General features: G+C 42.1%; 1 protein-coding gene across 1 annotated transcript in view; it reads left to right on the top strand.

Annotated features, from left to right (window-relative positions):
* DNAAF11 (dynein axonemal assembly factor 11) overlaps positions 1 to 27,355 on the top strand; it is a 1,372,540-nt gene that overhangs the window by 343,490 nt on the left and 1,001,695 nt on the right. Inside the window, exon 3 of the mRNA XM_044067052.1 lies at positions 16,054 to 16,131. Coding sequence (XP_043922987.1) covers positions 16,054 to 16,131 — 78 coding nt within the window. The remainder of the gene's footprint in view (positions 1 to 16,053; positions 16,132 to 27,355) is intronic.

Here is a 27,355-nt window from a genome sequence, read left to right as displayed (position 1 = left end):
GCATCTTCAGATACTGTTCTGCTTTACTATGGATGATGAGAGAGATACAATATTACCTCGGAACAAGTGTGTGTTCCTACACAGATATCTCTAACATAACTGGATTTAATACAGACTTTATATACATTTTTAGTTAAGCACACACCCTCTTGGTTTTGGAAATATACTGCCTTGATGACGCAAATGCTGACACATCTGTTCTTGTGCAAATGCTGATAAGTGCAGAAAAGGATATTTTTAAGGAAACGCCTTGTGGATAAACTTTCTTAGAAAAGCATATTTTTAAACTTTCTTAGAAAGGCATATTTTTCAAGGAAACGCCTTCTGAATAAACACATGTCCTGTTGTCCATTCTTTAAAGAAAGCAGATTAGGTTTTTTTCTGATATATCCTGTTTTTTTTACATTCTTGCCAAGTCTGTAAGAAGTCAGCTTTCTTGATGTGTGTGTAATACACTCATAAGCAAGTTCCTTATTTTTTAAGCCACAGTCATTTAGTATGGATGCTGATCACATATTACTGAACTCTATTTCTACATTTAAGAGAATTACTTTCAACCTTAATATTTTGTTGAGCATATTCTTACATGATACACTGTGAATTACCCCAGATCTAGTTTTCTGCAGCATCTGATCTGAGGTTCCAGTGAAAGCTCGGGCCTGTAATCTTTAAAAATTCTCTATTTAGTACTTTATTGCGTACTTTTAGTAGTTTTTGGATATAGGTAGTTAGTTATTGAGCTCTTATAGGTCCATTGCATTCCCCTTCCCATGGGTTTTACATATATTTCTTTATATTACCTCTTTAAATATTTGCCCTTGTTTTTTGGCCTAGTTCTTTGGATAGTATATTGTTAAAGTTCTGTGTGTGTGGTTGTTTAGATCGTCTCTATAGTAGTTATAATTAGTGTAGTAGTTTTTGGATACCTTTAGCTTAGGCTCTTTTCTGTGTTTGTGTGCGTTTAGGGCCTATTAGTCTACATTTATACTAATTGTTAATCCACGTGTGTTTTCAGAGTGGGATTATGGGATGATAAGGAAAAGCATCCAAAGTCCGGTTTTAAAAAATGTCCGGACTATAACCGGAAAATGTCAGCTACTGATGGGCATGTTACATGTGTGTATTGCTTGGGGGCTGTCCACTTGCAAGAATCTTGTGCTATCTTCCATTCCTTTTCTTCCAGGGTACTGTTACAAAGGAAAAGGAAGTTAATGGATAGGGGCTTGCTTAGACATGCCTTTCAAGAGGCTTTGAGTGACCAGGATGTGGCCAGCAAATCTTCCAAGTCATCTGTTGAGTCTAAGGACTCCAAGCATTCAAAAAAATCTGATGACTCTGTTATATCAGCTCTACAGATTTTGGAGCAGACTGTCTTTTATTTTCGGAGCCAGCCCACAGCATTGGCGCTGGTGTCCAAAGTGCCTCAGTCACCATTGTTCCAGTCGGCACCATTGGTGCATTCATCTGGATCATCTGCCAACCTTTCAGATTTGGATATGGATCGATTGGCGCAGAAGCTTTTATAGGCACCTGGCCTTGTTAAATTGTTGGCTCTGACCCAAGCAGCTTCGGAGCCGAAGGCCACTGCTCCTGCTTTGGATACTCCTCTGCTGAGCCATATTGGCCCTTTGGAGCCAGAAGAAACAGACCTGTTGACCGTGGACCCTTTGGAGCTGAGACTTGCTCCAGTGTCTTCGGCTCCATCCACTCTGACATTCTCAGTGGCGGCCAAGGACTCTAGGAGCCGACACTCTCCAGTCTGATTCCGGGAGGATAGTCAAACCGACTTGTCAGTGCTGACTCTTCCTCTCAGGGCATCGGCTCGGATTAGCTTGGCTCCTACCTCTGGCTCGGAGCCCACTGCCTTGGTGTGGGAGGGTTTGTCGGTTCCCTTGGATCTGTCAATTCCTTCCCATCAGAGCCGTGGTGGCTTCAAAGCCATGAGGAGAGCTTTATCCCCCAAGACATCCTCGACTTCAGGCCTTGCTTTCTCATCCCCTAATGCATCTGTGCCTGCTTCTGCTTCCATCGTCCAGGCTTAGCGTAGAGACCCAGAACCCCAGGTAGTCCCACAGGGTGCCCCCTGCTCTTCTGAGACCTCCCCAGAGCCTCCCACTGGGAGGTTACCAGGAAGAGATTGTGCAAGAGGAGACACTTGGACTCCCCACAGGAGTCTTTAACATCTGACACTGACTTGGATGAGTCCCCATGGTCCCCCTCTGAGGATATCTCCTTTGCTGAGATACTTGAGATCCTTAGGCAGAGGGGTGATTGACAGTCCAAAAGCCCTACTGAGGATGAGTCGGTTCTCCTGAAGGCTTTCGGGTCTCAGCCCTCCACCTCTTGGGTGTCTCCACCCTTCAATGAGCTCATGCAATTGGTTTCTCGAAGGGCATGGGAGTCACTGGAGTCCATGGAGCCTGTCCCTAGGAGGCCTAACAAGTTTATTTCAGCCCCACCAGAAAAAACATTCTTAACCTAAGGAGTTCTCATTGATGCCATGGTGGTGATGGCGGCCACCAAAAAGGAAATGTCTGAGACTTCCTCGTCTATCCATCCTCCTAATAGAGAGTCTAGGATCATGGATAGATATGGGAAATGCATGTTCAGTTCAGTGATTTTTGCTCTCCTTTCACTAAACTACTTAACCCATTTTACTAAGTTGCAAAGAGATCTCCTTAAGGAGTTAGGAGATGCTCTTCAGGGTACAGTAGCTGCAGGTGCATCTGATAAAGTTGCTGCCCAGCTTTCTACCCTAAATTCTATTGTCAACTCATCCATGCGTCTCTTATCCTATGCAGCTGATGGAACGAGTAGGGCAGGAGGTACATTAATCGCTCTTAGAAGAGATTCCTGGATGCGCTTGTGTTCCTTCTCGGAGCCCTTCAAGTCGTCCTTCGTTAACACCCCCTTTGATGGCTCATCCCTTTTTGGGCCTAAAGTGAAGGAAACCTTGACCAGGTGTGAACAGGAGGGAAAGAATCTGTCTGCCGTCGGAGTCTGTTTTTCCACCCCTACCCGACCTTATCCCAAAGGTCAAAGGGGAGGGAAAATGTGGTTCTGGAAAGCCTAAGGAGCCTTTAAGGACACACGTGGTGAACCCCCCTCCAGGGGCAGAGGAGGTGGGGTAATAGTGGAAGGCGCCACCCTCATGGCAGAGGGGGTCCGCAACATCAGGGTGACCAAGATCACTTCTCTGGGCAACCCTACAGCGCTCCTGAAAGGAGGTCCAACTGTCCTGCTCTGGAGGCAGTCAGGGGTTGCCTATCTTTGTACCCAGGCACCTGCCAAGAAGTAAGACAGCTGGGTACAAAATATCATTTCCAGAGGGTACTTCATACCATTTGCCACCCCCCGCCCCCGTCCATAAGGAGAATCGCAGACGTTCCACCCAGTTACAGGGAACAGGCAACTATAGAGGTCTTGAAAGTTGCTACAAAAAAAAGAGTCATCCAGCCAATCCCAGCAAACCAAGCAGGATCAGGAACTTACTCAAGATTCTTTTTGGTTCCAAAGAAAACGGGACTGGAGACCCATTTTGGACCTCAGCAGACTCGACCAATATGTAAAGAAAGAGAAGTTCTGGATGGTCACGCTTCAGTCTATACTTCCCTTCTTAGGGGAAAGACAATTGGATATGCTCGATAGATCTCAAGGATGCGTACTACCACATAAAGATGGCCAGGCCATCCAGAGATCACCTGCATTTTCAGCTGGGAGCCAATCATTTTCAGTTTTGAGCCCTGCCCTTTGGTCTCACTACAGCCCCCAGAGTGTTCACCAAATGCATGGCTCTGAGGCATTTAGGATTCCAGGTGTTTCCGTACCTAGACAATTGGCTCCTTACTGCCAACACCAGGCATAAACTTATTCAAGCAAGGGAGTACACTCTGTCACTCTGCAATCATCTAGGTATTACGGTCAACTCAGAAACGTCTGCCTTGTTGCCATCGCAGCATATTGTTCTTATTTAGGCAGAGCTAGACACCTCAACCACCACTCTAAGGCTACCTATCGAAAGAGTCTTTCTTCTTCGTCAGCATGTCAGCACATTGTTATCGAAAGACAGAGCACCAGCTTCAGAAGTTCTGAAAGTATTGGATATGATGGCGGCAGTAATCCTAGCCATACTATTAGCAAGAATGCATAATGCGGATCCTTCAATGGCTGTTGTTCACTCAATGGTCTTACCAGGAACTAACCATGGACCACACAATATTGATTACAAGCTCTTGCAAGAAAGATTCTTTGTTCTACCCCCTCCAGTAGCCATTGTGACCACGGACGATTCCCTGATAGGGTGGGGGGGGGCATTTTTTGGGAAAGACTACCCAAGGCACATGGACCGATCAGGCATCACACTTGCATATCAATGTTCTGGAAATGAGAGCAGTACTTTTGGTGTTGCAGTACTTCCAGGACTCTCTTCCTCTAGGAGCAATTGCGATTCCGACAGACAGTATGTCAGTAGTCTGGAACAAGCAAGGGGAAACCAGATCGTACCCCCTTTGCCGAGAAGCCCTCAGAGTTTGGCAGTGGGCTGTTTCCTCCCAGAGCTTTCTGTTGGTAACGCACATCCCGGGGAGATCCAACGTGATAACAGACAAACTAAGCAGGGCAGTCTTGTTGCCACACGAGTGGTCCCTCAAGAAAGAGATTGCAGACAGGATTTTCTGCAAATGGGGCCAGCCTTGCTGCGACCTTTTTGCCAGTCACGTCAACACAAAATGCAGAAGCTGCTTTGTCCTGATTCCCCTCTGGGAGAAGCCCCAAGGGACTCACTCGTACACGATTGGCCCCCGGGACTCCTCTATGCATTTCCACCAATACCTTTGATACCCAAGGTTCTACAGAAGGCAAAATCCCTGGGAAGGACCATCATCCTTATAGCCCCTCATTGGCCTTGGCAGATTTGGTTCCCATTCCTTCAACATCATCTCTTGGAGGATCCCTGGACTCTGGACCCAGTTCCAGACCTTCTGACACATCCGTCAGGGGACCTTCTTCTCTCTCTGCAGTCATTGAAGCTGACAGCTTGGCTGCTCCAGTTCCCCTCGTAGCTAGGCTTCATTACTTTTCCAATGAGAGAAAACAAGATAATTTTGTCTTCTCATAAGCCGTCCACTAGAAGATTATATCTTAGTAAGTGGAAAAGATTTTCCATATGGGCCTCTAAGCATAATATTGATCCTTACCAAGCCTCCATGACATCCATACTAGAATTCTTGACTATGATTTTTAACAAAGGAGCGGCAGCAGCAACAGTTCGGGTTCAGTTGGCTGCTATATCTAATTTTCATCTTGGGATTGACGGGTTAAATATCATGTCTCACAAGTTATCCAAAGCTTTTCTCAAGGGAACATTTCATATGAGACCACCTGTGAAAACTCCATATTCTCCGTGGAATCTAAATTTTATGCTTTCACATATAATTCTTCGTCCTTTTGGACCAGCATCATCTTGTGACCTCACATATTTGTCATGGAAAACCATTTTTATGGTAGCTATTACTTCTGCCCGCAGAGTGTCAGAGCATCCGGCTTTATCTATCAGCCTTCCTTATTTGATTTTTCATGCTGACAGAGTATCACTTAGGGCAAATCCTTCCTTTTTGCCCAAGGTTTGTTCAGAAACCAATATTAACCAAGTTATTGAGTTACCAGTTTTCTTCCTTAATCATTCCAACAAGTTGGAGTATATGCTGCACAAACTTGATGTTCACAGACAGGATTTTATTTTGATAGAACAAAAGATTTCAGGAAATCAGACCATCTTTTTGTTTCATTCTCTGAATCCAGGAAAGGTAGATCAGTGGCTAAAAACAACTCTCTAAATGGTTATCTGATTGTATCACCTTTGTCTTTTCAGCTGGTAATATGCCTTTGCAACACAAGATTAAAGCTCACTCAACCAGAGCAGTTTCTACATCCTCTGCGTTTTCAGCCAAACTGCCCCTTGATAACATTTGTCCAGCAGCCACTTGGTCAAAACCTCATACCTTTATCACTCATTACAAAGTTGATAAGGCCACCAGGGACAGGGGTTCCTTTGAGTCCATGGTCATGAAAAATGTACTCCCGTGAGTCACCCGAGATTGATGGTGCTTGGGATGCTACCCATAAGTCAAGAATAAATGGCGAGATTGAACAACTTCACATTAAGAAGTTATGTACTCACCATAACGTTCCATGTGAGTTGTTCATCTTGCCTTCATTCTTACGTCCCTCCCTCCTACCCCCTCCTGGCTGATAGCTGATCTAGATGTTGGTCTCATCTTGGTTGCTCATCTAGATGTTGGTCTCATCTTGGTTGCTCAAGTTCTTCTTCCCTTCCTTAGGGAGATAGCTGTTTTATTTGGTTATAGTACACGCAGCAAACAAGATCTGAGGTAATTCACAGTGCATCATGGGATAGGGGCTTGGCCTTGAGCTACTGGAAGACCTCAAGCTTTGCATATGGCCGTACCGGAACTGATGGATCGGCTCCGAACCAATCAGTCAAGAATGAAGGTGAGATGAACAGCTCACATAGAACGTTATGGTGAGTGCATAACTTCTTATTATAGCAAATAAAGATAAAATGACATTGAATAAATTATGTAAGAGATATCAACTTGTCAGGCTGTCATACTTAAAACACCTGTAAGTGTTCAGTAAGTACATATATTCATTACAATTTTTGTGATTAATAATAAACCATTAAAGTGTAAGGAAATGGAGTATGTCAGCAAAGAATATTTTTGAAGTTAAAGCAGACCAAGCCCTAATGTAGTACATGTCAGTATTTATTGTTACACAACTTAATTTCAGGTGGGTATTGCAGTAGCTGATACAGTTATTCAGTGATATAAAACTAAATGCAGTAGTACTAATGACAGCAGACCTGAACCTTGACCAGTACTGTGTCAGTACATGTACTTATTAGATTTTTAGAAGCAAGATATATAATTGGTTAATACGAATTTCATTGTTCATGATCAGCAATGTTGCTTTCATTTTTGTGTCATGTAAATAAAGGCATTTGTTATTTAACACTTATGAGTCCTTGTGTTCTCTTTCCCTTTTTGCCATTATTATTTTTCTTTCCATTTTTTATGTTTTGTTTTCTGCAGGTCTAGAAATCCTGGGGCAGATTGCCTGGAAGACTTCCAGGTGTAGGAATATTTACCATCTCTTCCTACCCACCTGGGGACTGTTTGGCTGCCATGAACAGGGACTTCAAAACCTAGTTGAAGCTTTGGTTAAGAGGGCAATATATTGAAGTACCAGAGATGATACAGTTCTGTCTTCTAGTGGGTACAAGACTTGCTGTCTTGGTTTGCTCTCACCACTGAGCTACCTGAGACCTTGACCACCACAGCATCGGGGTCGCCCTGCCCAATGTTTGTTCAGCTTGGTCACTCCTATGGCCTCCCTGCACTGATTCCTTGTATTCTCATTATGTTCTCAACTTTCAGTGGATGCTGTATTAACAGAGCAACAGTGTGCGGTAACTAGCACCAGCATCCCCCCACCCCCAGATGGTCACACCCATCCTCCCTGTCTGCACTGTCCGGCTGCTTGTGCTATATTATAGGGATTATTCCTTAATGACTCCAGCTCAGTTTGCAGATTTTTCTGAGAAAAAAGGTAATTCCAATAGGAAGACTTAAGGTAGTCAGTACTGATGATGCAGGGACAGCAGATTAGGAGCATAAGAATATAGGAACAATACTACGCAAACAGTCATGCAGACCATAAGAGGCCTAACTATAAACACCCTCAAATGGACACACTAAAAAGTTCTTGCCACCCTTTACTAGCACTTAATCTGTTAACTGTAACTTGCGCTTTGTTCAGAAAGGTCCTTCATTATACAGCAGTCAACTGGAAAACTTAATGTTAAGTTGTCTATCTCACCTTCATTCTTGCTGGTTGGGTTTGGAGCCGATCCTCGGCTCCGACTCTGCCATCTTCAAAAGCTCGATACTGCTTACTGGCTCGAGGCCCCCCTATATCCCATGATGCCTGGTGCTAGATACCCAGATCTCGTTTGCCGCTTCTGCTACGAGGTTGCCTTTACTGGCTCAGGTCGTATTTTTTTCTCTGTATTCTCTATATTTAGGACTTTTTTGTACTTTATTGAATATATGCTTATTGTCATAGCTTAGCTGTAGGTTCTATGGTAGTTTGTTGGTGTCCCCCCCTTAAAAACTTGTTTTCTTCTTAGAGAGTTTTCCTCTCCCTCCCCACTCCCGTTTACCTTTTCAAAGTAAGCAGTTTTAGTTAGAGGCTTATCATTGTTTTATTTTTTAAGGTAGACAAAGTTCATTAGAAATTGTGGTAGTTGTAGGTCTTATATTAATAGTGTGTGTGTGCTGTTAGGGTGTGGTAACTTGTGTGGTTTGTGTATATTTTTTCCAGTTACCTACTCTCCTTTATACTTGTTCTTTGTATTTGTTTTTCCTTCACAGGAATGTCTAAAGACACAAAAGTGTCGGGATTCAAGAAGTGTGACTCATGCTGTCAGAAAATGTCTCTGACAGATGGTCACACTTCTTGTGTTTACTGCTTGGGCTCCCTACACCTGCAGGACACTTATTCGGTGTGTCACGCCTTTAGTCCAAGAGTCCTGCAGGAGCGTAGGAATAAGCTTATCCTTAGGGGTTTGCTTAAACCTGAAGGATCACCGGCCAAGACTCAGTCAGTGAAACCTTCTAGGCCATCGAAGCCGTCGGCTCCCAGCTCGGAGCCGTCGCCGAGTATGGCTTCTGCTTCAACTTCTGTTCCGGCTGGAACCGAAGCACCTATCTCTACGTCCACTTTGGCTCCGACCGGAGCCGAAGTACCTATCTCTCAGTCGGCCCTGACTCTTCCATCGGAACCGTCAGGGAGTCAAAAACGCTCCAGGTCACCATCCTTGGAGTCAATACACTCGGCTCCAGGGTCACCCTTACTGCAATCTGAGTGTAGTCATCGGTCCCACTCTTTTCGGTCGTCTAGGTTATCTGACCATGATTTGGAGAGAGTGGTGAGCAGGCTTTTAAAGTCGCAGGCCCTGGCAATAATGCTATCCAGCCCCCCTCATCAGGGCTCGGCTCTACCTGTTTCTCCAACAGTTCCTCCTTCGACTCATCCCTTGAGTTCGGAGCTGGAGAATGCTGTGGCTGGAACCGTGGGTCCATCGGCACCGATACCTCCCCTTTCAGTTCCGTCGTTGGCTCCGATCTCTTCCATGGTGCCATCCTTGGAGGGATCTGGGTGCCGGGACTCCCTCGTCGGCTCCGAGGGAGCGAGTGGCATCGGACCCTTGTCCGACCCTGTTCTCCCTCTCGGAGCCTCGGTGCAGGTGAGTTCAGCACCTACATCAGCTTCGGAGCCGTCTCTCTCAGTGCCGGGAAGGATTCCGGTCTCTTCGGAGCCGTAGCCTTTTCTGGTATCGGGAAGGGGCGCCTTCGAGGTCATGAGGAGTGTGCTGGCATCTGAGTCAGCCTCACGGTCAGCCTCATCGGCTCCTCCCCCCATGGTGCCTGCTCCTGCCTCTGCCCCTCCTCCAGACCCCAAGTGTGGGAACAAGCGCTCCAGGGCACCCCATTGGGTGTATCTTCCTCTTCCGAGGCCTCCCCCATTCATTCATAGGAGCCTCCTTGAAAGAGGAAATGCAAGAGGAAGCATGTTGACTCCCCTGAGTCTGTCACTTCAGATACTGACTTGGAGGAGTCGGAAGGGTCCCCGAGATCCCCCTCTGAGGATGTCTCCTTCTCAGACATCCTTGAAATCCTTAGGCAGAGGGGGAACTGGACTACCCTTAACCCTTCCGAGGATGAGTCGTTATTCCTGGACGCGTTTGGTTCTCAACCCTCCACCTCCTGGGTGTCTCCGCCTTTCGATCCACTGATGTCGGTGGTGGCTCGAAACGCGTGGTCAGCTCCAAACTCAATGGAACCAACTCCCCGTAGGCCCACAAAATTCATCACTGCACCTCAAGACAAGCAATTTCTGACCAAGTGTGTTCCCATGGATGCCATGGTGGTAGCAGCGGCCACTAAAAAGGAGTTGGCTGAAACTTCTTTGTCTGTCCATCCCCCTAATAAGGAATCTAGGATGATGGACAGATATGGGAAGCGGATGTTTTACTCAGCGACCTTTTCCATGAGGTCCCTGAACTATTTGTGCCATTTTACCCACCTTCAAAGGGATCTCCTTAAAGAGCTAGGAGATATTTCAAGATCCATCAGCTGCAGGGGCTTGAGGCTAAGATTGCCTCCCAGCTGGCGACTGTAAATTCTGTAGTAAACTCCTCCAAGCGGCTCATCTCTTATGCAGCCGATGGAGCGAGTAGGGCTGCAGGCACAGGTGTGGCTTTGAGGAGACACGCTTGGATGCGGTTATGCAACTTTGCGGAACCCTTCAAGACGTCTTTCACCTACACCCCCTTTGATGGTTCTGCTCTGTTTGGACCACAGGTGAAGGATACCCTTACCAGGTGTGAGCAGGAAGGCAAGACTCTCTCTGCCATTGGAGTCCGTTTTTCCACTCCTTCAAGACCGTATCCCAAGGGTCAGAAGAGTGGGAAGATGTGGTTCCAGAAATCCCAGGGAGCCGTGCCTGACACATGTGGAGAGTTCCCCTCCAGGGGCAGAGGAGGGAACAATAATAGACACTGCCCTAGGGGCAGGGGGGGGGTCCCCAAAATCAGGGCCAAAGAGAATCCTTCTCTGACAAGCCCTTCCAGCATCCCTGAAGTGCTGCCCGACTGTCCACCTTCGGAGGCAGTCGGGGGAAGATTATCGCTGTACCCAAAAGCCTGGCAAAGTATAACACAAGACGAATGGGTGCTTTCTATCCTATCCGAAGGCTACAAAATCCCCTTCTTTTGCACTCCACTCTTTTCCAACAAATCCCTTCCAGATGTTCCACCCAATCTAAGGGATCAAGCAGTTCAAGAAATTTCAAAACTGCTAAGAAAAAGAGCCATCCAGTCAGTCCCAGCAGACCAACAAGGATCCGAAACTTACTCAAGGTTCTTTTTGGTACCAAAAAAGACAGGGGACTGGAGACCCATTCTGGATCTCAGCAGACTAAACAGGTCTGTTCAAAGAACGAAGTTCTGGATGGTCATGCTACAGTCCATTTTACCCTTTCTGGGTCAGGACAATTGGATGTGCTCCATAGATCTTCAGGACGAGTACTACCATATCAAAATGCAGAGGCGCTCCAGAAGATTCCTCCGCTTCCGGCTGGGAGCCAGTCATTATCAGTTCAGAGCACTGCCCTTTGGTCTCACCACAGCCCCCAGGGTGTTCACCAAATGTTTGTCAGTAGTCACCACTCACTTGAGATGGCAAGGATTCCAGGTGTTTCCATATTTAGATGACTGGCTCCTTACTGCAGCCACCAGGCATCACCTGCTGCTAGCCAGAGACTACACCATCCAAACGTGCGCCACTCTAGGCATCACAATAAATTTTGAAAAGTCTGCATTGTCGCCTTGTCAATCTATCACCTTTATAGGTGCAAATTTAAACACAAAGGACATGTCAGCAACTCTCCCAGCAGACAGAGTGTTAGCCATTCGATGACATGTGCAGGTCTTATTAGGTTGCAAAAAGATTCAGGCCAGATTTGTCCTAAAAACATTGGGTCTCATGGTAGTGGCTATAATACTAGTCCCCCTTGCACGTTTTCACATGAGGATTCTACAGTGGATGTTGTTCACACAATGGTCCTTCCAGCAATTCCCAATGTCTCACATGATAATGATCACACAGTCATGCAAAAACCAACTTGTTTGGTGGATGGTTTCCCCATCATTACACCAGGGCAGACCATTCGTTCTTCCTCCTCCAGTAGTTACGGTGACCACGGATGCCTCCCTGATCGGGTGGGGGGGCATTTTCAGGGCAGAACAGTCCAAGGCACCTGGCAGCCTCACAAGTACCATCTGCATATCAATGTCTTGGAGATGAGAGCCGTGCTTTTAGCATTGCAAGCTCTTCAGAACTCTCTTCCCACCAGGACCATTGTAATTCAAACAGACAATATGTCAGTGGTATGGTACATCAACAAGCAGGGTGGAACCAAGTCATACCCCTTATGTCGAGAAGCACTCAGACTTTGGCAGTGGGCGATCTCTTCCCAATGGTTTCTGATAGCAGCGCACATCCCTGGGAAGTCCAGCGTTATAGCAGACAGGCTGAGCAGAGCAATTTTTATGCCTCACGAGTGGCCTCTCAATCAGACTGTGGCGGACAAAATCTTCCACAAATGGGGTCAGCCTTGCTGCGACCTTTTTGCCACCCCTTCAACAGCAAGTGCGACAGTTTCTTCTCTCTCCTTCCTCTCCCCGGACACCTCCCCAGAGACGCTCTAGTTCAGGATTTGCCCCAGGGACTTCTTTATACATTCCCTCCATTTCCCCTGATTCCCAAACTAATTCAGAAAGCTACCACATTGGGATGCAAGATGATTCTCATTGCCCCTTACTGGCCTTGACAAATTTGGTTCCTTTTCCTGCATCATCACCTTCTGGAGCAGCCCTGGACCCTGGACCCAATTCCAGAACTCCTGATCCATCAATCAGGTGGGCTGCATCAATCTCTTCAATCTCTCCAGCTCACTGCTTGGTTTCTCCACTTCCGACCTTAGCCAGGCTTCCCAACATCTCCCATTCTGTGCGTGAAATCATCTTATCCTCGCATAAGTTGACCACTAGGAAAACTTATGCTAGCAAGTGGAAACGTTTTTCCTTATGGGCAGAGACTAGGAATATAGATCCCTTTTCAGCCCCTGTGCACCATATTTTAGAATTTCTAGCAGAACTTTTTCGAACAGGATCCTCTTCTGCCATGATTAGAGTTCAGCTAGCTGCAATTTCAGACTTTCATATGGGCCTATCTGATTCCAGCATCATGTCCCATAAGCTTTGTAAAGCCTTTCTTAAAGGGACCACTCTGCTCAGGCCCCCAGTAAGAGATCCCCCACCTCCGTGGGATCTGATTTTGATTTTAGCTTCCCTGATACTGCCCCCCTTTGAACCAGCAGCTTCCTGTTCCTTGAAGTTTCTTTCTTGGAAAACCCTTCTTCTGGTCGCAGTTACGTCGGCCAGAAGAGTTTCTGAACTTCAGGCTTTTTGTGTTCGTCCTCCTTACCTAGTTTTTCACAATGATAGAGTTTCTCTTCGGACTAACCCTTCCTTTCTTCCAAAGGTTACTTCTGATTTTAATTTGAATCAGTCCATTGAACTACCTGTGTTCTTTCCAAATTATTCCAACAAGGCAGAATACAAGTTACATCAGCTGGACGTCCATAGACAATTATGCTTTTACTTGCATAGAACCAAGCAAATCAGAAAATCAGACCAGTTGTTCCTGTCTTACGCAGAGGGAAAACAAGACATACCGGTGTCAAAAGTCACCTTATCTCGGTGGTTGACTTCTACTATTACTTTTATATATCGGTTAAGAAATAAAGAGCTTCCTGCTAAACCCAAAGGTCACTCCACCAGAGCTCTAGCTACTTCTGTGGCTTTTCAGGCCAGATTGCCAATGGAAGCTATTTGTGCGGCAGCTACATGGGCTAATCCACATACCTTCATTTCACATTATAAGCTGGATGTAGCTTCCAGAAGCAGAGCTGATTTTGGTTCCACTGTTCTGAAGAGTCTGTTCTGATGAGCCACCCAGGATTGAGGCGCTAGGAATGCTGTCCCAACCAGCAAGAATGAAGGCGAGATAGACAACTTAACATTAAGAAGTTATGTACCTACCATAACATTCCATGTTAGTTGTCTTCTTCTCGCCTTCTTTCTTGCGTCCCACCCTCCATCCCCCTATCCTAGTAGACTGAGAAGAGTTCCTTAGGTTTGTTGATCACTGGCTGAGTCTTCTCTGGCTATTACTTCTGACTGTCAGTCTCTCCAGTAGGTTCCTGTATCTTGCTAAATTTACTGTATTGTTATAATTGTTATTATTATGTCTGTAGTTAGGTTACCAAACGAGATCTGGGTATCTAGCGCCAGGCATCTTGGGATATAGGGGGGCCTCGAGCCAGTAAGCAGCTCTCGAGCTTTTGAAGATGGCCAAGTCGGACAGTTGAGGATCGGCTCCGAACCCAACCAGCAAGAAAGAAGGCGAGAAGAAGACAACTAACATGGAACGTTATGGTAGGTGTACATAACTTCTTATTATGTTCAAGAGTAAGGGAGATGACTGTATAACAGTTGCCATGTTTGGGAGAGTAAGGTTTAGAAAGTAATTTGACACAAAGATGTCAAGTGCATACCTTTCAACCTCTTAGTGCAAGACATCTGGACAAAGCCTAAGATAATGGAGGGGCAAAGGTTCAAAAATAAGGACATGTTTTGAGTGGTTTACTATTGAAATTTCGAATCAGCTTTAGTCCACCAATAACAAAGGTCAACCCGAAGTGCTGAATATGAAATTTCGAATTGTAACCCAAAGCAAAACTGAATACATCAACCACCATGTTTTGATGTAATTGACATAGCAGGAGGTGACGTCACTCACTTCCTGCTATGCACATTAACATACCGTTGAACTCTACAGTCAACGGTGCGTTACTTCTACTATTTCCCCCCCGTGCTTCCACACCCCCAGCACATTAAATATACCAACTCCAAGATCGCACTACAGTGAGGAAATGGGCTAATTCCCTGTTCCTCACTGAAGCGTGACCCCCTGCACAATGTCGAACCAAAATGATTGACCTATACTACCCGTTCGCTGTAGTGTAAGTCTATCGATTTTGGGACGACGTTCTGCCCACCTGGGAAACTGCCTTTCGACCATGTGCCGGTCGACCAAGACAGTTTCAGCATTGTCATAGTAAACCATTTTGAATATTTCTCTTATAAACTTAAGTTGCTAGGATAATAGGATTTGTGTTAGCATGCATTTTCTGAAGGATATGATGTCTGAAACTAAAATGTATGTCATTATGTAGTGACTACAATCCTTTGTGACTTGTTAGAAAACCACAAATTTTATGAGGAACAGACCAAAAATATGAGGCAAAAATCTGAACAGTCTGTGAAAATATGGATAGTTGAAGCGGTATGGTTGAATGCAGTTTAATTTGTGTTTCATAGAAGTGGCATCTTAAATGAGCTGGGAGTCCCAACACATGGAACTTGACTAGTAGAAAGGAGTGATGTTTCTGACTGAAGATGTGCATACAGTTATTATGCTACCAGGAAATTGTTTTGGTCATGTGCTGTGGGTACGTGTGAATAAAATGCATTAATTTGTGGTTAGCAGAAATTATGTGTGCCTTAGACTGGGTACACTGTAGTTTTTGAATATCTTAGTTCATCAATATTCAGATTTTACTTTCTCCTCAGCAGAACTTACCTCATGTTTTTATTGCTTTGACAGTGAAGCATGTAGGGAGGCATAAAAGTCAACCTGTACAAGTATAACATTTAGTGTAGTGTTTGAAATAATGTAATTTATTTCTGTATTTAAATTGATACTGCTGTTTAGTATTGCTACTTTTCATTGGGAGAATTTCTCGAGAGAACTATCGGAGTATCTTTACCACCACAAAACCTATCACTTTACTAGATATTAGTTGATTCATATAACACTGTACCTCCTTCCAGGCAGAATGGCAGAGAAGACATCTGCCAAATTATTTGTAAACGAATTAGTGAGTCCCAGCAGGTAAAGACTGCACTGCTATTAGTATGTTTTTCTTTCTTAATTTTGAGGGTAAAGGATATTTAGATATCAATGCATGGGACATTTTATATGAAGTACACCTCTGAAAGAAAGAAGCAATCAAAAGTCTCTCCATCCCCATACAGAAGGTTTTGCTGTCTAAACCCGTTTTGTGCACATAATCTATTTTGAGGTTGCTGCATCTCAGGAAAGTGACACCCAGTCATCAATAACCTCTAAGCAGAGTGCATTTTTCACACTTTTTGACAAAATGCAGTTTTATAATTTATTATAACGAGTTAACTTTTTATTTTTAGTGGTAAGTACCATATTTACTTTTGCAGACGTATGTTAAATTCAGTGGATGTTTTATTATTTATTTTACTTTTTACAGAAAATGTTGGCAAATTAAAGAAGCTTGAATACCTAAATTTGGCTTTAAACAACATTGAAAAAATAGAGAATTTGGAAGGTAAGCCTCTTGTTTTATCTGGTTTCTTAAATGTTGCTGTTTTAGTTATTGTCTTTTTATCTATGAAGCCAGTAAAAAGAACAGTGCATCCTCATTATAACGAAAGCTTGTTACTGAAAACCACACTCATTACACATGAGCTTGTTGTCTGCAGTGTCTGAATTCCACTACACAGAAATTAAGGCAGATACTCCTTCACTTGTTTATGTAGTTATTCAATGCAGCGTGTGTTCTGAGATTGTTACTGACTGAATTATAGCCTGAATTCACTCTGTTTTTTGCCATTCTGAAAAGGGAAATAATCTTTGTCCATTGATGTATGCCATGGGCTTACAGTTGGGCAGTAAGATTTCATGTCTAACTTTACTTGGCCAGATTTACATAGCAGTTAGCCCTTCTGTGATAGAATATATATCCCTTATAGTATTGTATGCCGGAATGGTGAGATTCACAGAGGCATTAGAAAACAGTTTGTTTTACTGCTCCAGAGTGAGTGTATTTGAACATGTCTTTGACTGTTTGTTTCAGTTCTTGAATTAGTCATTATGTTTTGATGGGCTTTATAGTTTTTAAATAACTAATGCAGACCAGTTGGGGGGGGGGTCCCCTGTCAGCAGTCTTAACAGCATTGATAAGATGCATTTCAGGTTTTATTTGAGGTGAATCACCATAAGAGCACATCATAACATTTAGCATTTCATCCCACTCAGCTGTCCTTGCTTAGCTTTTCAGATGGCAATCTTGTATTCCTTCTTTTGATGTAGGCTGGTCCTGTGCCCGCAGTACATGGAATCCTAAGGTTATGCAAGGCAACCCTGTATAAGCGTAGCATTGTTAAGTAATTTTTTCTGTTTTTTTTTTTTTTTCTTTTTTCTCATAATCTTAAGTCTTTACATCCTACATTAGCTCTGGGGTAGTATCAATTGCAAAGTGGCACATGCTCAATGACTCATGCTCTACTTTCTGTGACACATTTTCAATGAAGTCTTCAAATTTATCAAAAATTTAATTGTGGTAGGCCACAGCCACTTTTGTTTTCCAAATCTTTTAGAATTTTCGTCACTTTGGTATGTTTAGCCTCACTCTTATTTGTAGAGAATCTTGAGTTAGAAAGGGTAGAAGAAGAGAACATTTTCAGCCTTGGCAGAGGGAATTCACAAAGGAAGCTCCCAAGGAAGTGAAAAGCTAAAAACCTGCCTCTGTTTCTGAGGTGGGTACTGGTTTTTAAATTCCTGCAGGGAGATGGTCATTTTCTGTAGTACCAAAGTTCTCACCAACCTTGGTGCCACCTTACTTAGGCTGATTCACATGTGGCCCCTTTACTAATACATATATTACAATCTTTGATACCTTATAAGATTGTTTCTGTTATTTAAGAACCTAGTATAGCACCAACACATTCTCGTTCTGCATCTTCAGTGTTATCACACGGTCCAGTTTCAGATGTTTTTATTCCTTCTTTAACTACAGAATCATCACTGGGGATATTTTAATGTAGTTAGAGACTACACTAAAATGGCAAGGAACCAAGTATCTGGACTGGTACTTTCCTGAGTCTAACAAAGGTTTAAGGGTGGGGCTCTGAGATGAGAATCTTTGAAGACATCTCAAAAGGTTCAAACATGTTTAAATGAAGTAAACATCTTCCCAAAACTTATTTCTGATTAAATTTTTTACATGAGGCTGTTATATTCTTCTCCTCAAGGTTCAGAGATGTAGAGTTCTTCCTCAATTTCCTCATTATCTCTACTAGGAAGTTTTTCTTTTCTGGGTACATTAAATCAGAAATTTGTGAGCCCAAATAAGGGATTCTCTGGAAATGTTGATTCAATTGTCTTTGTATATAAAAACATATTTATATAATGGGCAGATTATCAAACCTGTCCATAGAAATAATGCTGCATCCTATTGATTCAGTCCATCCGATCTGACATATGGGTCTTCCAGCCACTTGTCTGATCTGACTCAGCTGTTTTAGTGCTCCAGCCTCAACCTCCTTTAAGAATTTGCCTTCCCATAATGTCCTGCTCACCCTGATTATCCCAGATCCTCATGAATAGACAAGTGACAGCCAAGTATTCCACTTCTACTTTTTTAATAACTGCTTTTTGTGTCTTAGATAGTTAAGTAAGTATAAAACATGCAAATCCAGTTCCTATTACATTGTTTGCAGTGTTGAAAGTCTTTTAATTCTTTTCCTTATTCTAACTTCAAGCCATTTTTTCTTCCCTCTGGTGTTACAATATGTCTCTTAAAGATATGGAAAGTTTCTAGATAGTATGCGGTTATTCTACTAGTTCGTTTGTCATAGAAGTATAACTGTTATAGAAAGTTTTCTAGTTGGATAGTTATTTTTAGGAATATTATAATCCATTGTCATAAATGTTATTCATGGAGAAACAGTTTAGTTTCAAAATGTTTACAAAATGTTCCCTCAAGATACCACTACAAGATCTCCATGACTTGTGTGTGATATGTTAAGAAGTGCCTCATTTGTTAAACTCTAAAATTTGTGCTGCGTTTGTAGTCAGGATTTTGGTGGAGATTAGAAATAAGTTGATAGTTAAGGGTTTCTTTCTTGCTGGATCTGGAGAGAAACAAGTCAAAGAAGGCTTTGGAGAAGCCTTCTAAATCCAAAGATATGGTTCCTAAGAAGCATCCTAGTGACTTGTTTGCTCCATCTTCTGTACTTAAGGTATCATGGGCCATTCCCCTACAAGAGACCTCAGTAGCACCTGAAGATCTGCCTGACTGCTTCACTTTGGAGCCAGTCGTGGGACATCTCTCATTCTTCCCAGACTCATAGTTCACTATTTCATGAGACAGCGGGGTTAGAAAAGTATTACACAGAGGCTACTATATTCCATTTTTGGAAACCCCCTCCTCGCCCATCAGCACTGCCAGAAGGTCCACCCAGCCAGGTAAAGGCTGCATTAAATGAGATTTCATCTGCGCTGGCAAAAAGAGCCAGCAAATAGTTCCCTCTATATCAAAAAGGGCCAGGATTTAATTTGGAAGTCTTTTTGGTTCCACAGAAGCCCAGGGATCTTGTGCCATTTCTGGACCTCAGCCTTTTAAGCACATTTGTCAAAAAGACTGTATTCAGGATGGTCATAGTGTAGTTAATCTTCCCCTTCCTCAGAAAGAACAAATGGATGTGCCTGGTAGATCTCCAAAATGCTAACCTTTACATGAAAATAGCGAAAGAGTCCAGGAAATTATTGTACATCAGAATAGGGGCCAGTCATTATCAATTCAGACTGCTACCATTTGGCCTCCACACCGTCCTCATGATGTTCACCAGATGTATGACCATAGTAGTAGCTTATTTACAACTTCAGGGACAAAAGATTTTCTCTTACTTGGATGAGTGGCTTCTGGATGTCCCCTTAAAGGAGTCTTTTTTTGCAAACCAAGGATTATCTTCTGTCTTTGCCAATTCCCAAGCATCTCTGTGAACACTCCCAAGTCAAACATGTCGCCTTCGCAGAAGCTGGTGTTCCTGGGCTGCCATTTAGATATCACACGCTCAGTTATTTTTCTTCTCCAAGGCAGAATTCAGACCCTCCAGTCTGTGTTCATCCTTTTATTAAGCCCCCATCTAAAGTGGCCTTAATCCTCTGGGTTCTAGGGTTGATGACATCATCAGTCTTGATAGTGGAATTTTTCCGCTTTCACATCAGAATTTTCACAGCTAGTGATCTCAACATCTTCTTCCTCTGCCCAAGGCAGTTATGATCATGCATGAAATATATTTTGTGATGGCTACATTCTGCTTTAATTCTCACGGGCAGACAGTTTCAGACCATGTCTCCAGTAGTGACAGTGACCATGGGTGTATCCTCCCTTGACTGGGGGGATGGGGGCATTTTGAAAGGATGGTGATCGAAGGTTTGTAGACAGACAAAGACCAACTTTCAAATAAATGTCTTGGAGTTGAGGGCAGTCCTCCCAGTGTTGTAGGAACTTCAGGACCTCCTCCCTTAGTGCATGATAGCCACCCAAGCAGACAATATGACAGTAGTTTGGTATATGAACAAGCAAGGGGGAACCAGATCCTATCCTTTGTCTGGAAGCTGTGAGGGTATGGCAGTGGGCAATGGCCTTACACTAATTTCCTATTGCAACACACATTTATGAGTGGTACTGAAATCCTGCAACAGCCAACTACATTTTCAGTAGTGGAGGCACACCGTACTGCAGTTTGTTTGCCTTCCTTCAGAACACCAAATGCAGCAGTTACTTTGCCTCCCTCCTTCATCCAGGATTTCCACCAATGGATGTGCTCATTCCGTTCCCCTTATGTCCACATTCTGCAGAACTTCAGCAGGTACAAGACAACGGTTATCTTCATAGCCTCCTGCTGACCCAGACAAATTTTGTTTTTTCTTCTAAGGTCTAATTTGAAGGCATCCCCTTGGCTACTGGATTGAATCTGCCATGCCTTCTGGGAGTCTTACTTGGACCTTCACAGCCTGAAGTTAACCATTTGGTTTCTGCAGTTCCACTGATGGCAAAAGATGACTCTCCATCAAGAGGTGATCAGAATAATCTCAGCTTCTCAAAAAGCCTCCACTCAGAAGATTTACTACAGCAAGTGGATGAGATTCATTTCTTGGGCCTGCCCTTAGACTGTTGACCTCTTTTCTGCATCTGTAGCAGACAGTCTATGATTTCTTGCCTTTCTGTTTGATTCTGGTACAGGTTTTTCGATCATACATACATACAAATATTTCAATCACAGGCATTAATGCCCTTCTAGCTTGCCAATATACCAAAACACTTAATCTGATATTGTTAATCCTCGTTCATTCCTTACGCATGGATATCGGTTCCGACCTCGGAACCGAGCCGGCCATTTTCCAAGCTCGCGTCAGCTTCAAACTCTCAAGCTAAACTCTTACCTATAACCCCCCCCTCCCTGTTACCTCAGATGTCGTTTGCCGCATTGCCATTTGGTCGTGTCAAGCTACTTCTCTTGAGCTAAGTACAGTTATTTGTTGTTTAATAGTCTTTCAGATTACTTTTCTGTCAGAAAAGTTTATATTTCATTGTCTCTTACCCTATCACATCTAGAGTACATCATTTCTTCAAGTTTTTATGCTCTTTTCTTTACCATTTTTACCGCAAGGTATTCTCTCTTTACCATCATTGGTAATCCTTTCCCTTTTCTCATACCTTCGGTTATTCTCTTGTACCATTGCTGGTACCTTTTCTATTAACTTGAACAAAAAAAAAAATACAGTTCCAAAGGAATGCTCGAATGTAGCAGTATAAAGTAGCTAAAATTAGCTGTAAATAAACTGTAGATGAACACTAATAGGTGCCTTAAAAGTAAATTTATTTGAGCGCGCTTTCGTCTAAAGTAACAAGACTTCATCAGAAACATTTAAATGACAAAACCAGTAGTGCTTTTATATCTTACAACAGATTGAATAATTGCCAATCAATGAAAATACTTCCCTCTCATTATTTAAAGAAACATTTCTACTGTTCACAGTTCATCCATTTAAAAGTACCCTTTTAAACATCTATACTTTACTATTTAAAATACTACCTAATATATTTAATATAAACTTTACTAAGCCATTAGTTAAAAACTTTTACAAAAAATTGTGCATTAATGTAAACGTATGAAAAAACATTATTAAAAAGCATAATATATAAATATTTTACAACTTGAATGAATGGTATTTTAAAACAGGCATAATACTACATGTTTCATTTATACCTGGAAAATGGTTGGAGTTCAGTCTTATTTGCCACTTTAACTCTTCCCTTTCCAACCTATTTTTCCAATCACTTCCCCTGTGGTCATTACCTAGGTTCTCCAAAATACCAAAGTGGAAGGTTTTACAGGAGTTATTATTCCTGAAATGTTTATAAAGAGCATTGTTTTCGTCCTCACGTCTAATAGAGTAAAGATGTTCATATATCCATCTGCGCAGAGCTCTCTCAGTTTTCCCTACGTAAAACTGCTGACAGTTCTGACAGACAGAAAGATAGACTAGCTGTTTAGAACCACACGAGCCTCTCTTCAAATATACTTTCCTCTTAGGTGCCCCTATCTCCACCCAATTGACATTTAAAATATATGAACAGTAAGCACAAGAACCGCATCTCCTAGTTCCTCTGTATATATCATTTGTCTTTATGGGATGTTCTAGTAAATATTTAAGGTTGTTACTAGTTTTGAACACAAAACAATGTTTTTTCCCCACAACATCCATTACACTTTCTTCACCCTTAAACATCACCCAATTTCTCCTATTTGTTGGCTGTCTTTCATCTGGGAACCATAAGTCAGTACCATAGATTGTGTGTAATTTTGTTTATTACTGTCCCCAATTTGTTCAACTTCATTTTTTGAACTCTCAATAGGTTTCCCCAATAGGGGTCATATTTCTTACCCCATTCATTTAAAACTCCTTCACTAATAGAGTGTAACAGAGAAGTTGGGTAACCTCTTTCCATAAAAAGATGAACTAAGTAAGCTATCTTGTTCTTACAAGTCTCTTCAGAAGAGCACATTCTTGCTATCCTGACCATTTGGCCCTTTACAGTATTTTTCTTGGTATGTTCTGGGTGACAGCTGTTGTATTCCAGGTAATCATTCGAGAATGTAGGTTTCCTATATATTCTCGACATAAAACATGCCCTAATAGGGTCAACAGAAATGGTTACATCCAAATAATTTATAGATTTGTTATCGTAGGTACCAGTAAATTTGAAATAATCAGTAACGGTATTGATATAAGTCAAAAATTCATTTACTGCTTCTTCCCCCCTCCATAAAATAAAAATGTTGTCTAAAAACCGGAGGTACGTCCACCATTTACCTACGAATTTACTTTGGAATATATAAAGTTTCTCCCAGGAGTACATAACGAGGTTCGCAAAAAGGGGTGCACAGCTAATACCCATGGCAACCCCTTTAGTCTGTTTGTAATATTCCCCCTCAAATATAAAGAAATGATTCTTTAAAATAATTTCCATAAGGACCATTACAAAATTAAGTAAAGTGTTACTCAAGTTGCAAAAGTCCAATAAAGCTTCATGGAATAGGTTCAAGCCCACACTGTGGGGGATAGAAGTAAATAGGTCAACTACATCAATAGTAGAAAAAACATTTCTTCATGGTAGTATTCTTCCCTAATTTTACCTAGGAAGTCCCATGAGTCTTGTAATATATAATCTATGTTCTTTAGGTTCCCCCGGACCATTCTTTCTACAAAAATACCCATTGGGTAAGTCATGCTGTTCTCTGAACTTATAATCAGTCTGTATGGGGGGGGGGGGTCAGTAATATTTTTGTGGGTTTTTGGAATACCAAACATGATGGCTATTCTAGGATGTTCATTGTACTAGAATTGAAAAATGTCTTCATTAATTGCACCCTGGAATAGTGAGTCTTCCAGAACTAACTGAATCTTCTTTTGAGCTACATTTATTTCATTAATAGAAGAAATCTCATACTTGTCATCATCTTGTAACATGCTATAAATTCTGTTGATGTAATCCATCCTATCCACAATAGCCATCCCACCCCCTTTATCTGGTTTCATGAATCTCAAATTGGTGTTCCCACGAAGTTCCTTTAGGAGTTGATTCTCCTCATAAGTGAGGTTATAATGTTTATGTTTGGAGTTGTGGTACATTTCATAAATACCCTGTGTACATACTTTTTCAAAGGTAGAAATTATACGGTGTAAAGGGGGGGTTAAAACAACTTTTTTGCTTAAAATTCACAGGTTTGGGTACTACAGCAGTATCCTTAAACAAAAAGCTCAGGTTTAACTTTATAGCTTAAAATCCGTGATGATGTTGGAAATATCCCCTTTACAACTAGGAACAAACTTGATACCTTTTTTCAGTAAAGAGAAATGGTCTTTATTGATTTCTAATCTAGCATAATTATATATATTAAACCCTTTATAGCTCAGTAGTAACCCATCAAAAGAGTTAATTATCTCTTCGTCTGGAACCTCAAGCTCAACTAATAATGACTGCCATTTCTCCACTTCTGGTAAGATCCTCCCTTGTTTCCCCCTTGTTCTAAAAAATGTTTCCCTTTAGGTACATTTTGTTTATTTTGTAGCCTCTCAGATCTCCTGAGTGCTGGGTATTCCTGGTCGTAGTTTTCAACAACCTCACTTACATGTGTATTAGAGGCATGAAATACTTCACCATTATTCACTTCGCTACCTTTGAAATATGATCTAGGAAATGGGTATGCATTCCTATCTTTATATTCACATGCATCCCTATATAACTTCCAATGTTTCCTTTTAACATTGTCATTAACTTGCTGTTCAATCCTAATAAACATATTGTCATACTTGTAACCAATTTCTTCAAACTGCACATCATTTAAAACTTTTTCATTTAAATTTTCCACTTCATCAACCAATGTTTCTATTTTTTTATTATTAATTCTAATTATGAACTCCATGAGTTCTATACCGTGTCTATCGAACATTTGTATTAGTTCAGTACATTCCGGGTCATCTTCAAGTAACTCATTTGGAAAACGAAAGACCCTTAACCCCTTAGGTACACTTTTATTCTTTATGCTTTCCTTCAAAAACCCATTGTCACATTGAAGGTTATGTACCTTCCCCAATTTCTTTTCCAAGTCCCTTAACAAGCTGTTAATATTGCTCTCATGGATTTGTGTTCCTGGTGCTGTAGGGCTAGATGGAAAAAAGTCTGTTTGCAACGATTCACTCAGTGACGACCTCCTTAGGTTGCAAGTAGTGTCTTTCTGCCCCTGACCACAAGGAATGGAATCCTGTGTGTTGAGTCAACTAGAGAAGCTTTGAGTAAGCTTCTTGCGTGCCCCCAAGTCTCGTACTGAAGTACCATCTTTCCTGGAGCAACCTCCGTCCAACGCTGATGTCGGCATAGTCTCAGCCCTCCTTGCTGAGCCACCCGGCCCCTGTAAATGCTCGACAGCTGTTTGCAGCTCTGAAACCTTGTTTGTCAGAGTTGCAATAACACTAGTAAGTGGTGCTAGTGTAACTCTTCCATTAATGTTTTCTATAGGTGTCCTCACTTCATTCTCTTCCAGAGAGAAGGGAGACAAACTATTTCCCCCATTTCTGACCGAATCTGCCATACTTAATGATTTTCAAAGGCACTACCAATTGTAGTACCACTCGAGTCAGTTCCACAAACACAAACCACTTGTAAAAAGAAAACACAGGAACTGCTACCAACCAACTTGAACAAAAAAATACAGTTCCAAAGGAACGCTCGAGTGTAGCAGTATAAAGTAGCTAAAATTAGCTGTAAATAAACTGTAGATGAACACTAATAGGTGCCTTAAAAGTAAATTTATTTGAGCGTGCTTTTGTCTAAAGTAACAAGACTTCATCAGAAACATTTTAAATGACAAAACCAGTAGTGCTTTTATATCTTACAACAGATTGAAGACTTCATCAGAAACATTTTAAATGACAAAACCAGTAGTGCTTTTATATCTTACAGCAGATTGAATAATTGCCAATCAATGAAAATACGTCCCTCTCATTATTTAAAGAAACATTTCTACTGTTCACAGTTCATCCGCTTAAAAGTACCCTTTTAAACATCTATACTTTACTATTTAAAATACTACCTAATATATTTAATATAAACTTTACTAAGCCATTAGTTAAAAACTTTTACAAAAAAAATGTGCATTAATGTAAACATTGTATGAAAAAACACTATTAAAAAGCATAATATAAAAAGTATTTTACAACTTGAATGAATGGTATTTAAAAACAGGCATAATACTACATATTTCGTTTATACCTGGAAAATGGGTGGAGTTCAGTCTTATTTGCCACTTTAACTCTTCCATTTCCAACCTATTTTTCCAGTCACCTCCCCTGTGGTCATTACCTAGGCTCTCCAAAATACCAAAGTGGAAGGTTTTACAGGAGTTATTATTCCTGAAATGTTTATAAAGAGCATTGTTTTCATCCTCACTTCTAATAGGGTAAAGATGTTCATATATCCATCTGCGCAGAGCTCTCTCAGTTTTCCCAACGTAAAACAGCTGACAGTTCTGACAGACAGAAAGATAGACTAGCTGTTTGGAACTACATGAGCCTCTCTTCAAATATACTTTCCTCTTAGGTGTCCCGGTCTCCACCCAATCGACATTTAAAATATATGAACAGTAAGCACAAGAACCACATCTCCTAGTTCCTCTGTATATATCCTTTGTCTTTATGGGATGTTCTAGTAAATAGTTTCAGACCATGTCTCCAGATGTCGTTTGCCGCATTGCCATTTGGTCGTGTCAAGCTACTTCTCTTGAGCTAAGTACAGTTATTTGTTGTTTAATAGTCTTTCAGATTACTTTTCTGTCAGAAAAGTTTATATTTCATTGTCTCTTACCCTATCGCATCTAGAGTATATCATTTCTTGAGGTTTTTCTGCTCTTTTCTTTACCATTTTTACCGCAAGGTATTCTCTCTTTACCATCATTGGTAATCCTTTCCCTTTTCTCATACCTTTGGTTATTCTCTTGTACCATTGCTGGTACCTTTTCTATTAATTAATTTGCTGTCGTGGCAGATAAGAAAGGTAGTCCAGGGTTTAAGCGGTGTTCTGATTGTGGACACAAACTACCTACTTCTGATGCACACTCTTTGTGTGTTTATTGTTTGGGGGCATCCCATTTGTCTGTTTACACTCCCTGTACTATTTGTGAGAACTTTTCGAATAGAACCTTGTTGGAAAGGAAAAACAAGCTGTTACTGAAGGGACTTCTTAAATCTCCCTTTTCAGAGGCTATTTCTGGGTCAGAGGCCTCAACCCCTCCTAGAGTCCATAAGAAAATCTTGGATATTCCTACTTAGGCTAAATCTTTGCCTTCGTCCCTGGCTGGGGACTCTCATCAACCAAAACCTAAAAAGGCTAAAGTTTCGGCTCCGGAGCTCACTCAGTCAGCCCCAGTGCTTTCGGTGCCTAGACCTTTGGCACCGAGGCCTTTGGCTCCATTAGTGATCTCACCTCCGTCTTCCCGTGCAGCATTCACTATATCGACACCGAGGGGCTTCTCGGTTCAGACTATTACCACTGTATCGGCACCGACCTTGACCTCGTCTGCTCTGAGATCTTCCTCGGAACCAACGCCTTTATTGTTGACTCCAGTTTTGTCGGTTCCAGCTTCGGTACCGACAACCACTTCGGCACCGATCCCTGTGTCAGTGCAGACTATGACCTTGGC

The sequence above is a fragment of the Protopterus annectens genome, chromosome 3.part1 (genome assembly GCF_019279795.1).
Source record: "Protopterus annectens isolate FY-2018-M chromosome 3.part1, PAN1.0, whole genome shotgun sequence".
Taxonomy (NCBI): domain Eukaryota; kingdom Metazoa; phylum Chordata; order Ceratodontiformes; family Protopteridae; genus Protopterus; species Protopterus annectens.
Note: the sequence above shows the minus strand (reverse complement) of the source record. Positions and strands in the feature narration are given on the sequence as shown.